At 41.6% G+C, this 17,500-nt stretch overlaps 1 protein-coding gene across 1 annotated transcript in view; it reads right to left on the bottom strand.

Annotated features, from left to right (window-relative positions):
* The window catches only part of Camkmt (calmodulin-lysine N-methyltransferase), a 388,519-nt gene that overhangs the window by 6,049 nt on the left and 364,970 nt on the right, over window positions 1–17,500 (bottom strand). Inside the window, exons 9-10 of the mRNA XM_076833434.1 lie at window positions 10,972–11,035; window positions 255–386 (exon numbers count right to left, since the gene is read on the bottom strand). Coding sequence (XP_076689549.1) covers window positions 255–386; window positions 10,972–11,035 — 196 coding nt within the window. The remainder of the gene's footprint in view (window positions 1–254; window positions 387–10,971; window positions 11,036–17,500) is intronic.

Below are 17,500 nucleotides of genomic sequence, written 5' to 3'. Positions count from 1 at the left end.
TCTATTATGAATGAAAAGATTAGTTTGTTTCAGAGAAAGGAGTAAACAGGAACGGTTTCTGTAAAATCCTTCTAGACATGCAAAGATAAAAGATGGCTTTACCACACAAAATAATCAGATACAAATAGCTGTTCAGAAGCAACACACCTAAGGAGTACTTTAATCAAATATTTAGGTTACCTGCCAAAAAGACTATGATCTCTTCAAAATGCAATGCGGATTAAAGTGTTATCTAACACAAGCAGAAAACTAACCTTGGAGTGGAAGTTTGAAATGTGTTCATCATAATTTTCATGTCTTTGGAGAGAGAAACCAGCTTTTTCAGCTAGATTGCAAAACTGGTTTAAAGTATTCCCTCGGTGTGGGGCGAACACCATTGCTTTTCCCTAGAACATTAAAATAGAAATTCACGCATTTTAAAACTGGAAGGCAACAAAACATAACAGACATTGGTCAAAGCACTTAACATACTTCTCTGAGGGAAACTCAATTGTTCTAGAGATATCCACACAGGATGGGCATTCAAGGACAATTTCAAGGATAGCTATACATCAAACAAGGAAAAAAATACATATATAGAGATATAGATATTTCACATTCAAATGGCCAGTTGCTGTGTTTTATACTTTTAAAACAATGCACATAATAAACAAAATGTGATTGAAAGTTAGCATTCTGAACAATACACACTATCTCAGGTCTGATGGTTTAAACCACTGACTAGATCTGGGACAGACCCACTCACCTGTGACTCCTTTGCACCCACCAACAAAGCTCCAAAGCATGTGGCCACAGATGCCTATAAATGTTAATTTACTATGCCCTGAAAATTCAGAACCAAGAAATTGTCCAAAGGGAGGAGTAACCACAATCCCTACTGGAGCGCTTTCACATTTCTGTCCTGTCACCAGCCTTTTTCATGACTCTCTTGCTAGAGACACAAGGTGACAGGCTTTTAGTTTCTAACTTCATTGAATCCCTCATAATGGTCATCACTATAGGAAAGTAGTTCATCACAGCCACTGAAAGGCTGCTTTTCAAAGAATGTGGTGCAATGAGGGTAAACAGGCTGATCTAAATCACCACACAATCTTTTTAGACTGTTGCAGTGAGGAGAGTGGAGGACTAGAATAAAATACACACTGGATCTTAGAAGGCCATCTGACATGGAACTCCATAATGACTATCTGCTAACTACTGGTATGTGCGGTTCCTCCCCACCACATGTACACAGAGCAGTCAAACTTCTGAACCTTATTTTCTTCCTACTTTTTTAAAAAAGATGGCTGCTTGCTTCTGTTAATTCTAAGTTACATTTTACTTCTGTGAAATGCCACTTTAGTTTTGAAGGAATCATGAAAAAATATCTGTTCCTTTTGAAAGATTATCACTCATACTTATGGGTCATTTATTGGGCAACTGGAATGTATGAGACCATGGGCTAAGCATCCAGACACATGGCGTCTCCTTTAGTCTATACCACCCTCCACCGCAGGTATTCTCAGGTCCATTTCATAGGATGCTCGGAAAGGGTGGATAATTGGCAAGGTGACACAACCAGTAAACGATTAGAAGCTCATCCTCCCATTTCAACACTAAGCTCTTTCTGCTATGTTACATTGTCTCCTTATTACTAACAGTGATGGTGGTGGTGGTGGTGGTGATGATGATGATGATAATGACAGCGACCACCGACCGCGCAAGGTGCTTCACAATCCCTCCCCTTGGTCCCCTCAGTGATCTTCTCCACAATGTTGTACCGTAGACCTTCCATTTTGCAGATGATTAATCGAGCAGTGAAGGGTTTGAAGAAAATAAGGAGGAACTGTGTGGTCAAAAGGATCCTGGATTTAAAGGGAGTCTCTACCATTAAACAGCTGCAGCGCCCAAGGACAATCAAACAGAATCATCAAAAGTCATTGAACTGTTGAGCTAGAAGGTACCTTGGAGATGACATAGCCCAATCTACTCCTTAGGCCCTCCTAGCGGACCCACTGAGTTTTGTCATCCATCAAATGAAAAGAACAAAGCTCCCCTGCCTTTTCTTTTTTCTTCCCTCCAGCAACTTGTGAGGAGCAAATGAGGTGGTGAATGTGAAAATAATTTGAAAAACAAGAGAGTACAGATGTCAGATTAGAAAAATCCAGACCACCCAAAAGTGCTATAAAAATTCCATCATTTCTTTCTCCCTCATTCACCTGAAATAAAAGGCACTGATATACTGTCCTGGACATAAAGAGTGTTTTCATACTCTGTTTACACAGACATGTACACACTCAGGCACATAATTATAGCAGCACCAATCATGCCACTACACTTATGTTTCTGTCAGCTTTTCCAAAATTAATTGCTATTTTCAGGCAGTTTTCAAACTTAGCAGCAAAAATTCATTTTTATGTGAAACTAGATATAATACATGGTCTCAGCAGGAGAGCAAAAGTCTCCATTAAATAAAAAAAAAAAAAGGAAGGAATACCAGTAGGTCATTTTAGTCGTTTCTAAGAGCTGGTTGCCACTCTGGATTTTTGAATAATGGAAGTTGTTTCATTTTAAAGTCACCTGCAAAGATTGTCTTCTAGTTACAATTGAAGAGTTATTTTTCCAGCTATTATCTAAGCTACATATCATAACGTTTACAGGGCGACAGGTTTCTTGGTTGGGCTGATGTTTACATTCACAAAGCACAATGACCCCCACTTCCCACTTACCCCTGAGTTGGGGTGAAAGGTTAAGGGGACCATAACTAAGCCCACTGCAGCACTCTCTGCCCAAACATTTCTTTCCTAGGGCTCAGTTTATCTCTCCTTCCCTAACCAAGGTATCTAGAACAGAAGCCCCACCCGACCCCAAGCTCTCCACCCCTTCTGTGGGCTTTGTTCTTGTTCTTAGCACTTATCACCAGGGACACGCTTACATCCTTGTTTGTTAATGCTCTCCTCTGGCTGGAATGCACTCTCCATGACAACAGCATCTGCTAATGCTTATTCACTGAATTTCCTGGTGCCTAGCATGTAGTAGGCACTCAGGCAACATTTGTTGAGAGACTAAACTAAATCCAGATGTTGGGAAATTTGAAAAATACAAGTCTTTGGGAATTTGACGGCCTCATTCTATTGCTTAAATCTTTTTAAAAAGATTTCTCCAAGAAGCTTTCCCAGAGTCAGCTGCTATGGTGGCATGTCAGAGGGCAGTAATCTGTACCCAATCCTCTTCCCACAAGAAAGAGAAAGAGCAAGGGGAAGTTTTAATCTGTAATAGCTCAGTTATGAGTGTTAAGTTGTTTACTTTTTTGTTTTGTTGAATACAGATGCTTTTGAGATGTGGATTAATATTTAGGATAGAAAGTAGCACATCATCCATTTATTTAATAAACACCTACTGAGCCCTACTGCGTGCAGCCCCTGCCCCACACAGTAATAAATGGCTTTAGAGGCCCACCAGTGTCTCCAGGGGAGCAGGGCACTTCATCTGTGAAGCCATGCAACCCGAGAAATGCACCTTACAATTTAGGCTGAAAAAAAAAAATCAACCCAAGAAAAAGAATATAGATTTCAAATTAGCCCATCACTTTAGAAAAATTATTTTCAATTTACCAAAGCACAACTTTCTAAGCATTCAGTCACGGAATCATTTTAAACTCAGAATGAACACTCAATTGAATGTAAAAATTTGACTGATGTGCAGAAATTTGAGGGAATTCATTTACCCCTGGAGAGAAGAGAGAGAAGTACCACTAAACAACAATGATACTGTTTACATTGTGATTTCAGTTGTTGTTATTTTGCTAGTCTACTCTATACTCACATATATAGGGTGTATACATCTGAAAAAAAAATAGATATGCTTCAGGTTCATTTTAAAGAAATATGCTATGCTCGTGAAATGCCTTTATTCCTTTTTCATTTCTAAGCAACTAATTATTAAACACCAATAACATATTTGAGCTGATGCTCATTTTCTGTTTCTTTGCCTGGTTTCTGAGTCACTGCCTGCTTCCTCTCCTACCATCTCTCTCAGTCTCCTTTCCTGTCTTCTCTTGGCCCACCTCCCCCCAGGTAGTGGTCTGGGGACCACTACCTACTGTTTCTTCACATTTTATATTCTAGGCAATTGTACTGAGGTCTGTGACTTCAGCTATCACTTATACATCAATAACTCCCAAGTTTGTAACCACACCATTCGCCATTGTCCAGGGCCCACACCCATAGTTCCAAGTGCCTGCTCATCCCTGTGTATGGATATTCTCAAGCCACCTTTAACTCAGTCTGTCTAAAATGGAACCCGATATCCTCGATCTCAAACCCTTGATTCCCAGGGCATCACCTATCAAACACACCGCACACACCCACATACTCAGACATGGAGCTGAGTACCTCCTAGATTCTGACCACTTTCATACCCATAGCTTTCAAAATGAAGATGGAGACCCAGGAAAAAAAGCATTGCCTTTCAAGAATTTTCAATTCCATACCCCCCTACCATACATTGTCTCCAGGTGAATCCTGAATTGCTTCAGGGGAGACCTGGAGGGACAAAAGGACCAGGACTGGAAGTACTAGTTTTTTTCCTTTGTTTGTTTTACATCCCATTTAACTAAAGCTGCTTCACTTTTTTTTTGAGAGGGAGTACTAAGGATTGAACCTAGGGCCTTGTGGGTGGTAGGCATGTGCTCTATCACTGAGCAGAACCCCAGCCCCCACTTTTATCTCTTTGAGATGCTGGCTAAACTTTTTTTGACGGAAGGGTTTTGCCATTTAAGTAGGGGTTGAAAATGACTGACGTGGGTCCCGTCTTCTTGGGATGATAGACAAAGCTCCATGTGCCTGTCCTACTACATGAGGATTTCCTGCTGTTCTTATGCTCACCTTGGGTCAAAGTAACCACAGCCCCTTGGTATGTTCTTTTTTTCACCCCTTTGTCTTTAAACATGCAAACATTTCCTTGGAGTAGAATGCTCCTCGTACCTCCAGTATTTTGTCTGCATGGTGAACTCTTATTCATCCCTCAGCACCCAGACTAGACATCATGCTCCTATGAAGCATTTGCTGACCTCTTCTGGCCTCCACCACAGTGCCTCCTGCCCCACTTAGCTCTCTGTCTCCGTGGGTTGCACACCTCTGCTCTGCCCTCCCACACTGCTGGGAAGCTACTTACTTGCTTCTCTCTCTCACTGGATGGTGATCTCCTTCAGGGCGGGATCACATTGTCTCTTACTCCATCCCCAGGCCCATACCCGGCAGAGTGTCTAGCACTGAGAGGCAGTCCGCAAACATGTCCTGGATGAATCTCTTAATGAATATCCATTCAATATCTCCTTTGCTGTCATCAGGTCTACATGAGCTCCAATTAGAAGGTGGGTCCATGCTGGACCCTGAGGAGTCACCCTTGGTGACTTCAAGCTCTCCTGTACTCCAATCCAATCTCCATTCTGTGGCCAGAGTGATCTTTCTAGAACTCATATCTGATAACACCATTGTTCACCAATGTTTAGTGGCTTTTCGTTAGTCATGATAAAACCCAGTTTCTTATTATAGTGTTCTTAGCCTCTTATACAATGGTACTCAAACTAGCGGTAACCTCACTTCCTGTCCCTCACTAATGCTAACCCCCAAACAAGACATTCTATCTTTCTCTGTCTCTCTTCTCTCTCTCTCTCTCTCTCTCTCTCTCTCTCTCGTATTGGGGATTGAATCCAGGGACACTTTACCACTGAGCCATATTCCCAGCCCTTTTTATTTTTATTTTTTTATTTTGAGATAGGGTCTTGTTAAGTTCTTGGGGCCTCCTGAGTCACTGGGATTACAGGCGTGCACCACTATACCAGCTCAGACAGACTCTCTTATACTCCAGGGAGATAAAATTTCTCCTTGGTTCCATGCTCTATAACACTCCACACATGTGAGCTCTGTACCCACCACCAGGGTGGCTACTTCTTTCCTCTTCTTCTGAGGCTTAGAACATCCTTCTGACTACTCAAGGCTGAAGCCCAGAGAAGCTGCCTCTTAGGGAAACCTCCAAAGCACTTCATCATTCTGTCTCCTGGTACCTCTTTCTTAGTACTGCCATGGCATCTTTGAATTCCTGGTAGCTCCTGTATTAATCTGATCTGTGCTATGCTTGGAGTCTCGCAGTCCTCCTCATTCATATTTATATCACTACCCCACATTCTTGAGCCCAGTGCCAGGCAGACAGTAGTTGCTCAACAAATATTTGTTGACTGAAGACTGAGTCCAAACCTTTGAGCATCTCACATTCTATCTAGTAAACTGGAAGACTCATATTTTGCACTGTCTGTGTGTTCTACCTGTATACATGTTGCATCTCCACAACCAGATTCTAAATTCCTAAAGCCTACCTTGTGTCTGAATCAACACCTCGGTGGTGCTTAGACAAGAGCTTCTTAGGGCCGGGCCCCTCCTCTGAGAGCCTCAAAATGATCTAAGGGCTCTCTGTTGCAATGACCAGTGTAGGACCAGCACTCCTACAACTGTGTGAGCTAGGTATGGCTGATCACAGCTTTTCACTGAGAACAGGTGAGGATTTGCTGGGCCTCTGACCTGGCAAGCAGACAAGTGTCCTTCAACAGTTTCACCATACTGAGCCCACCCACACAAGGTAATTTCCCTAAGATAAGCAAAAAACAGATGTTTGAACAGATATGGGCAGAGATGTTAGAGTCACAGAAAAGATGAGGAACTCTCTCCATGAAATGATATTACTCTTCTAAAATGAGAGTCCACGATTTCCATGTATGGTACTCCTTGGATATAGGCAGGACTCCTGGAATTTGGTGGTCAGCTAGGGCCAGTTGCTGAAGAAGGTTAAATGGATTCCACAGTGATAATTCTGAATTGCTGACAATTGGCCAGCAGTGATAACGAGCTGGAGAGCTATCAATATTGCATCCCCATCCATCTCCTCGTGCTTCTGAGTGAACTTACACTGCCTCGCTGGCCTGGCTCCCCTCCCTGGACCCAAAGCCATTTCAGAGCAATATTAGTAGATACCATTTGTTGGTTGTCATTTATGGACTACAGGCTGCTGTGACTGGATTTTAAATTACATTCGGGTCCTCTGATATTGGACATTGCTGTTGTCACAGACTTTAGGGAACACGAAGACAGGGAGTCACCCTATCAATCATGAGCAACAAGAAACCATTCACCAGAGGGAAAATGGGGGTGGGAGAGGTTGCTTCTTGGAATGAGTAAAATTTGCTGATTTCATTCTTTTTTAATATTCTATTCTTTTCAATCTGTTAAGTTTGCTAGTGAGTAGTATTATAGCAGGAGTCAATTATCTTTGTGGTTTCCTTAAACCAGCAAGTTGAGAAAAGTGTCAGTGTGGGGCATGTGGCAAGCCATTTCCTGATGAAATTCAGGGCTGCCTAAAATGACTTACCAGACACAGGGGCCTGCTTGGCTGAGGATCTAAGTTTAGCCTTGGGATTTGACATTGCCCTTGGGTCAAGCCAGCAGTCCACGTGGATGGCTAAGCTGTCTCTGGCTGCTTGTCTTCCTTCACTTATGACTCTGTAATAAATATGGAAAGCAGAGAAACACCCCCCACCCCATCTTCTTTCTTTGCTTCTGGACCCTCTGACCTCCACCAACAGATGATTTACTCAATCTAGAAATCAAGCAACTGTACTCCCCAAGATGGCAGATTTCACTTCTTCCTAGGGAATGTCACTGGAACCTTCATGTGGAATTATTTTGCTCTTGCCAATGTAGTCATCTCTCTCCCCATTGCTTGTGGGGGCTGTCTGTAGCAAAAGATGTCACCTGCTTCTAGGTAGGCAATCCTCCTGGGACTAGGGCAGGGCCTACTACAGGAATTTGGGACATAAAGGCAGGGGATAGATATACTACAGGCTCAGTTATGTGCAATAATTCCCAAAGTCCATGTCGGAAAATAGAGTGTTCTCTCCTGCCAGCATTTCTCCAAGGAAAATGCTCAGAAAGAGCCCCCTACATTCTGTATTCACCATAATCAGAAAGTTCTGCGGGGTAACAGGAGCTAAGTGTGGAGAGCTGTTCAGAGGCCATCATTCACTGTACATAGGTTTGTTTACTGCTTGTTTCACAGATCAGAAATGAGGCTTCCAGAGGACGAATCTAGTAGGTGGCAGCATTCAGATCTGAGCCTAAGTTTTCTGCCCCTAGAGCTCTCTTCACAAGGAGAACCGAAGCTCTCACAGTTGACAGAGCTCTCTAAGAGCCTGGATGAAATTCCTTGCTTTCCCTTCATGGAGGAAAATGGGGCAAGACAGGTGGTTCCAGAGCTGGTCATTGCTAAACTGGATCTGGAATTCCTCTAGCCAGGCCAGCATACCTTAGGACAAGTGTCTCCTGTATGAACCCTGACAAGCTGGTACAGCAATAAAAAAGAACCAGCTCTCATTTTGGAGTGCTTCCTGGGCACCAGGTATATGCCTGGTATTTACATATGTAAATATTTTATACAAGGTAGGAATTAGTCCTGCCTTTTTACAGGTGAAAAAACTCAGGTTTAGAGACTAGGTAGGTAGTAAGAGCACACTTGGGTTTTATATGCAGATTTTTCTGACTCTTTCCATTTACTACACTTGACCTTCAGATACTGGGGTCACCTACAAACTTGAAGCAGTTGGCTGCATTGTGATTTCTGCTGAGTACCCTGAATTTGCAGTGTCTTGCATTGAATCACCAAGCACTTGGGATCCATCTGTGTAGCCCCCTATCTGGTTTCCTTGTGAGCCATTTATAGTGTGTTCAGAATGTGGGCCACAAAAACATGGAGGAGCTCTCTAGACTCAGGAGAACACCAAAGCCAGCTCTAACTAGAATGCTATAAAACCTTGAATGTTATCTTAGTCTTGGACTGTGACTTCCCATTAGGGACGTCCTTGGAAGCAGAAAAACCAGTCCTGAGAACTAAGAAGGGAAAGAAACCCTGCTGGCCCACCAGCACAGCGTGTGGAACTGCAGCTTTTCACTGCCACGTGACCCTCCATGGTCTGTCTGAGTGGAGGCCCAGGGATGCATGTTCCCTTCCTCCTCAGACCTCTCAATGGGGATGAGATTCTGGGTGGTAATTTCAGTAAATCCATGTACCATCCCAATCTCAAACCCCCCTCTGACAATGGGCCAAATGTACTTTAGGCTAGAAAACATGGTAGGCTTGGGTATCTGCTAGCCCACTAGCGGCCTTCATGATGCCCACTACTGCCATTTCTACTGCTGCAGGTTGGTGTGGGCCCCTGATTTGGCCTTTCTGTTCCTCAAATAGCGTAAGTAAATACCACCTGCTAGAGACCCTGCCTAGTCCTTTGCTGGGCTAAAGGTAAATATTGGCTGTCAGTAGGAGGGCAGCTGGGTGGATCCACACCTCAGACAGCAGGGGACTGGGTTTAACAGAGGGTCCAGAAGAACAGCAAGAGATTCCAGTCCAATCTGCATTTAGGTCTACTCATAGCTTGGGCAGGTAAACCATGCAAATCTGCTCCAAAATGGAGTATTTGCCACAAATAGGCTTTGAAGGGGTGTTGGTGATGGGTGAAGCACTGTTTGTGCAGTGTGAGATCTGGGAGTCCTTGAAGGCACTGTACTTATCTATGATGCATTTTCAGAGAGGCCTTTGCATTCAACAATCCCATTGCCCTCTCTGAAACTCTTGGCCTTGCAAAGGCTTAAAGAATCACCCAAGGCTGATGGGTGATGAGGAAGCCCAGTATTCTTTCTTTGACCCTCAACTTGGGCAGCCTTCTCAATTGAGGCAGTAGCCCTCAGTAGCTGGGAACATGTCCCTTTCTGCCTCAGGCCTACTACCCACTTCACTGTGGGAATTGAGAAGGCCAATTTAATTGAATTGATTGCCACTTACAAAGCTGTGGTTACTCCTCTGAGAGGTCTATTTAAAGTTTCTGAGCTATATAGAGATAACAAAATAAAAAGCAACAGTGAAAGGCAAAGGATGATTATCAAATTGCTCTGGGAACCTTCAATGTGAAAAAGATATAAAAGAAAGATTGAAAGGTATTAGTCTATAAGTCTCATCGAGGTCAGAAGACTAGAACCTTTTAAAAAAGACTTTTAGAAACAAAACTTTAGAAAACACATACATAGACACACTGCAGTCATCATAGATAAATGTGAGTTCCTATCTTAGATTACATTAATATTGTTAACCTATTTTAAATTCCTATGGCACAGCAAGAGTCTTCTATACTTATAAGATTTTTTTTTTTTTTTTTTAATGCATGAGCTTTAAACTCGTTTTCTTACTTTAAATAGATGTATATTAACTCTCCGTTTAGGCTGCAGGACCTCCTAGCTTAGTACAACAGCCCAACAAAATAAGAGTGGATACAAACTCTGTAATTTACTCACAGGCATAAATGGATATATAAATGTAAAAATGTGCACAATATTTTATGCCATGCTTGGCTTCATTGTGACCTAATGTTTATAATATGTAAATAATGGTTTCCTTTTAAAGCAAAGAACTTTTAATGTTCAGATTCATCTTAAAGTCCTTTTTTTCCTTAGTAAAAACAGAAATAAAAAGAAAAAAGTATTTTTGTGCGATAAATAAATACCCAATGACAAAGGTTACCATTGAAGGGATTAAAAACGACAGAAGTCAACAGAAAACTTTCAATATCATACTTCTACTTTAATATGAAGATATGGTTATCAAAGGAAAAGACTCAAGAAATTCTTTGATAAAAATAATCTCACACTTATCTTTGAAGCGGTTTCATTTATTTTACTACCCACTGTGTTCCTTATCAGAAGGCCAAGGGTAAGAAGTTTCCTATTTATGATTAGGAAAGAATCTGATAGATCAGAAGACCCAATTGAAGTTGGACATAATAAGTATTAAAGTATTACATGACATTAATCCTGCCATTCCATTACTCTCTCCATCTTTGTGCACAGACTAATTATTCTGTAGCCAGTATTCAGGAGAAAATAGAAACATACTTACCATGGGCTGGAGTAATCTCTTTATTGCATCAACAAGGCTGGCTCTGTACTGGTCCAGAAACAGACTGACATTGAGAAGAGAGCAGAATCCAGATTAAACTGGGTTTTCAAGTCTAATGATACTAATGGTGATAAATACAAAGCTCATTGCACGTGTTTGCCCAATCCTAAAAAGAGAGAAATTGGTTCCTTCCATTCAAGTGTTTGCTGGGGGGCAAAATTTAAAAAGAAGATATAGTGGTCATCCTTATCCAACTAAAACTAAGCCATTCACATGCTGCGGGCCAGGACTCATGTGTGGGCCATATATGTTAATGTTAAAGGAACAGTTTCTAAACTGTTCTTGGTGGGTGTCATCTGGGAGAGATGAAGTACTGTCCATACTTCCCTTGTTAGATCCTAGAATCCCATAGACCTGGGCCCTCTGTCTGCCCAGGATGCTAAGGAACTGTCATCTAAAAACAAACCACCAGCCTCGCTGCATCCAAACCACAGGACAGGGGGTAATGGTTTTGGTGACTGGGAATAACACTAAGATATAAGACTCAACCAGTCACTAGGAGTGAATGGCTCCAAAAACAAAGCTTTGCTAATATGTCACAGAAACCATGGTAACTCTGGATTTTTCTTTCTTGACCTCCATGTTAATTCTTCTCCAGTTCACTGTGATATTTCATTTTTCTCTTCCAGTCTTTTGAGAACTTTTGTTGTTCTGTCATCTTTTGGCTGGGTTAGTCTGACCCTGTCTTTGCCAGGCATTATTGCGGAAGTTTGGAAGATAGTCTCTGTATCTGAAATTGCAGGTCCCAGGTTCAAGTGTGGGTTACTTGGCAGTAGACGGCAAATTAGTTAATTTAGCCATACCTGGCCCTGTGGTTTGAATACACTCCACTCAAATTCATGCATTGGACATTGAATCCACAATGCAATAGTGTTGAGAAGTGGGAAATTTGGCTCTTTTTGTCCTTCTACCTTCTGCCCTTTTGAGAACATAGGGTTCCTTTCCTTTGGGAGATTCAAAGGCATTTTGGAAAAAGAGTTCAGACCCTCATCAGACTCCAAACCTGCCAGCACAGAGGAGGAAGAGGGACAGCTCAGGCAGGGGAGCCAGTCATCAGATGCTGGAGTTAGGCAAGGGTGGCAGGAAGCCATCAGCCATCCAGAGTACCTGCACTCCCAGTGACCTCTTTGTTTTCTGAGCTCAGTACCAGAAGTAGAGCATTGGAGGTTCTCTTTCCAGTTTCCTGTGTGGCAGAAGTGCCATCCCTCCTAGGTTTGAAATTTATTGAAGTCAGGGAGTATTTCTTGTGTGTGTGTGTGTGTGTGTGTGTGTATGTGTGTGTGTGTTTTGCCTTTTCTACAACATTAGAAAAGCATTGCAGCTACAGTGGTCTAAGAGGTAGGCTAACTCCTGGGGCAGAGTAGCAGCATGGGGAGACGGCCAAGATAATAATGGTGTATGGCTTAGACACACACAGCTTCAGCTTCAGAGCTGTTGCTTCTAGGTGATATTTTTGCAAAAAACAAACAAAAAGCCCCAAAAACACAAACACAAAGCCCAAAACCAAAACCAAAAAAACTGTTCTACTTCATAAAAATTGACAATGATGTCTTTTAAGGGAAAAGAGAACTACTTTTGAAAAAGCATCTTAACTCATAACACAAGTCCAAATGCATTGCTTTGCAAAGCAATGTAGAAAAGCTTTCCGCCATATCTTGGCTTTCCCCTCTTACAGTGGCTGATCCCTTATACCTTAGAAATAACACTCCTCCCCCCGCCCCATCTTGTGCTTTAATCATTGTGTTAGTTGGCTTTTTATCCCTGTAATCAATAGCTGATAAGAACAATTTAGAGTAGGAAAAATTTATTTTGGGCTCATGGTTACAGAGGATCAGTCCATGGTCAGCAGATTTCATGGATATGAGCCCCCAGTGAGGCAGAACAACATGGCATATGGGTGTGCTGGAGGAATATTGCTGAGCTCATGGCAGTAGAAAACAGGGAGAGAAAGCACAAGGAACCAGGGACAAAACATAATCCCCAAAGGCACGCCCCCAGTGACCTACTTCTCCAGCCACGCTCCACCTGCCTATAGTTAACCACCCAGTAATCCCAATTATCAGTCCACTGGATGGATTAACCCAATGATTAGATCACAGCTCAATCGAATCATTTCTCTGAACATTCTTACATTAACTAACACATGGGCTTTTCAGGGGAACTCTTGTATCCATAACATCCATCTCGATGAGGACCAGCGAAGCCCCACTTTTATTCTTAATATCGTAGGTTAGTCCCCTCCGATTTGGCCTCCCTGCTCTTCATGTGGCATGGCGAGTACCACCTGCTCCAGGACCCTGCCTTGTCCTTCTCTGGGTTAACACTTAGTATTGACTGTCAGGAGGAGGACTACCGTCCTCCCTCAGAGAGGGCCACTGTATGTGGCCACATTTCAGACAGGGGGGAGCATCGTTTAAGCTCATTAGAGCTCTGAGTTTGATGTTTCTGCTCTGTGACTTTGGGCAAGTCACTTCATGTGAGGTCTTGTTAACAAAGGCCCACTTATGTGGCTGCAGTGGATGTCAAATTAATAATATGTTAGTTCACAAATATCATTGAGTACCTATGACATACAAAGGGCTCTTGTAGGCACTGGGAATGAACTACGAATAAGATGAAGTTCTCTTTCTCAAGGAGCTTCCATTCTGTATTCATTGACAGTGCCCACCAAAGAGTTACTTGCCAACTGACTAGTAGGTCATTGCAGTCCTTGAAATGGAGGAAGTTTATATAGAGTGTTAGTTTCAATGATCTTAAAATAGGTTATGCACTCAACTTTACCAGCATTGCTGGGGGTGAACCACTGCTTAGGTAGGATGTCTCACAAGACTAGGTTCTCTTCTGTTTTGATGATTCTCTCATTTGAGAAAGAAGAGAACTGTTCATGAGAAGTTTCCAATAAGTCAATACATGTGGTTTCTTTGGCCACCACAGGTTCAGTGGAAAATTCTCTATGGAGAGGGTGCTTTGAGCAATGGAAAAAGAATCCTTTTCAGATGGATTAGAAAGCATGCCAGAAGGGAGCAAACCTTACCCCTTTCTACCCAGCAATCATCACTCATCTTTCATAAAACTGTATCCTTATATCTTGGAATCCAGAATATATCTAATTCAAATACTACAAAAAGGATTGATGAGAAAGGAATTAAATTGTAATTAAGTCTTTTTAAAAGTTTGCTCTTCAGGACACTATACCATATTCTTTAGTGAGGTAATGATACCTTTAGTTTTATTAACAAAACATTCTGGTTTTGCTCTTTAAGAAGCAACCTCTGCAGTTCCTCAGGCCTGTAGAAGCCCTGGCTGGTTGGGATGAGCAACAGCTACACTAGGGACTTCTCACTTTATACCTGTGCGTCCGAAGAGCAGGGAAGATTGTCAGAAAAATAAACAGCACCTTACCAGATGAGCTTAAGGCATGCTCTTATAAAGCACCATTTCTACTTAATGTTGGTAATGGTGACAAAGAGGTTAACATCACAGCAACTGGAAAATGCAGCTTAAGCCACAGCACACATTCCAAACACAGTTATTTCAAAGGTAATGGCATCTACTTCATCATTCCAAATCAAATTTCCCAAAAGTAATTCTCATAGTTCCCTAATAGATCTTTATTCCAAGCAAGCTCACTTTTCTACTTAGCTCTGAAGCAGAATTTATAACGCTTTGTAGGGTACGTCATATGAGCAATTTCAATGTGTTTTAGTGGGAGTGATATGTAATCTCCTGAAAATTCACCCCTTAAATAAGTCCTAATGGCTCAGAGAACAGCAGTAGCTTAAGTGGATCTATTTAAAAAGGCTGAGTGGGTCAGTGATGGGGATGGAGATACCATTTCAACTCTCCCTTCAGTTACTGATCAAAATACATTGACAGTCCAGTTTGCCCGTTTAAACACTCACACACACACACACACACACACACACACACACACACACCCTTCCATGCCATTGCTGGTGGCAGCGACACTTGCTTTGTTCATTGATCTGAATCACAGATTTTCTGACAAAGGAAAGGTGCTGGACCATTTTCATTGCCTCCTTTAGAATCAGAATTTTATGCAGAGCACGGAGAATCTGTAATTCCTCTCCCAGAGAAATTTATTAGTGCAGAGCATATGGAGGCATTTCTCTGTCAATAACCACAAAAGGGAGACTTGTATGCAATTTTCATGGAGAAATGTAATAAGTGAAATTCACTGTTTTTAGACTTAACTTTCAGTGGAGGGATGACCCCTTTCAATATTTATTAAATGATTTTTATGGGAGCTCAGAACAATGCCATGGTTGAATCTCACTTAGCTCTAGCCCTTAGTTGCAAGATCTTGGGCAATTGGTATATTTTTTTCAGGGACCAAGTCTTCCCAGGTGTGAGGTGAAAGGGCTGATGACATTGAGCTAAAGGTCTTTCCAAGTATAGGGGGCTGAGAGTTGTGATTTAGAAAACTGGTGATCACAGCATCTGGAAGACAAAGAACTGAAGCCTATGGAATGGTATTTGATTTTGAGGGGAAAGAAAAACATTTTCACAAAAATAGTCAAAAAACCAAACTTTTCCCATCATTTAGGGGAAAGTAAAAAGGATGGAGAAAAGTAGTCACAGTGTGTGGCCAGTGGGAAGATGCCGAGAGAGTGAGCGAGATGTGCAGGCTAATTTACTCTCTCCTGTTCCTTCTCAAAGTCTGGGGCTGTGGGCACACAGATGTGCCAACTGTCCTGTGTGCCCATCTGCTTGGCAGGTTGGTCAGGCTATAGGTAGCATTTCAGACATGCTTTCTAAGCCTTTTGAGAATTCAAATGTACAGAGTCATTTCTATTTTTGCAGTTACAATAAACTGGAGAGCCGTCGAACACTGAATGAAAGTGTTCATTGGATAAGAAAACATCTTACTTCCAGACCTTAGATTGCATTGTGATTGAACAGGAGTCTGGAAAGACAGGCTTAAAATTCACAATCACTCGCTGCTCTAAATGCAGCAAGAACGGGGCTGGACTGCCCACTGGCAGAAAGGAATCCTTATATTAAACTCAACATTAAACAAGTCAACTGAGGCACTTAATAGGCAGGTTTTTTTCCTATACCTGTGGTTAAATATTCTAATATTTTGATGTTTGTCAACAGCACCCTTTTTCAGGTGTGACTCTTCCTTGATTTTTCTTTCTGTTTATTTCAGAGTTGACATTTTATAAGTTATTTAGGAACTGTTGAACCATGAAACTATTTTTCATTGTCAAAAACGCTGAATGTTGAAATGATGACTAGCTTTCACAGTTGCCTCTTTATTTTATAATCTAGTTGAGCTGCTAAATTTGGATGTGAAGTAAGAGACAGTCTCTTCAGGGAAATAAGTTCTTTCCCCCACTGCCCACAGGTTTATGAATGTTTGAATGTAAATATATGAATATATGAATGATTTAAGAACATAAACATATCACCGCTTCTTGTAATCATGTGCATTTTGCTTGAACCACAATGTGGGTTTGGAATGGGTTTGTGAATAGAGCTTGTTTTCATGTAAATGGGATCAAGCAGTACCACTGGTTAGCTATTCAGGGAATCAGACAATGCCACCCTTGCTGGAAGTGCTTCAATAAGAATTTAATCCATGTACCTAATATTTGAACTCCAACTCTTGCTTCATATTCCTGTGGCCTAATCCAGATCTCATTGACTGACAATGACTAAGGGATGGTGTGAGACTTACCGTGATCTTTTTATGTGTGGCACCTCTTTCTGGCACTGAGCATTTCAGGTTTCATCTTGGAGGTAGCGTCTAAAGAGAGCTTTCTTCCCCCCTCTTGTGACATTCTAAAATAATGCAGATGGCCAGTCTGCCCCTAGAAGCAGCATCCATGCAATAACTGTAATAGGACATAAAGAACTCACGGAGCCCTAAGCTTCATCACTATGTGTACAACGTGAGCATTATAAACATCACTGTACTTTCTAAGTTTCTAAGCAGCTTACCCATCTCTGTGAATATGAAGAGAGACCATTACCAAAGCATTTCTTTCGGAAATAATATCAGCATCGTAGTGAGAGTAGCTTAATGTTTCACATTTACAAATGGGAAATTACAAACAGGCTGACATTCTGGCACTTACAACACCAGGAAAAAAAAAAAAACAACTCAACAATTCATGCATAGAAAAGCCATTTATAAAATGAAGCTTAGTGTATCTAGTTCATTTGAATCCATATATTCTCACACAGCTACCAGATGTGTGTGTACGTGTGCACATATAATATTGCATTATGTTATATATTTATAATGAAAGCTTTAAACTGAATATGCATTATGTATATGAGTTGTATGTGACCCTGTTGTCAGCAAGGAAAAAAGACTATTTTTCAAACATGTTGTGGAGCTATTTTTAACCTAACTGAGAACATTAATCAGAAAAGAGCTTAACTCTTACTTCCTCTGCTTGTCTCTCTGGTACAAATAGGATGACATGGTATGAGTGTC

Source organism: Callospermophilus lateralis, chromosome 14, assembly GCF_048772815.1.
Source record: "Callospermophilus lateralis isolate mCalLat2 chromosome 14, mCalLat2.hap1, whole genome shotgun sequence".
In the NCBI taxonomy this organism is placed as follows: domain Eukaryota; kingdom Metazoa; phylum Chordata; class Mammalia; order Rodentia; family Sciuridae; genus Callospermophilus; species Callospermophilus lateralis.
This window is presented reverse-complemented; position numbering and strand designations above follow the sequence as displayed.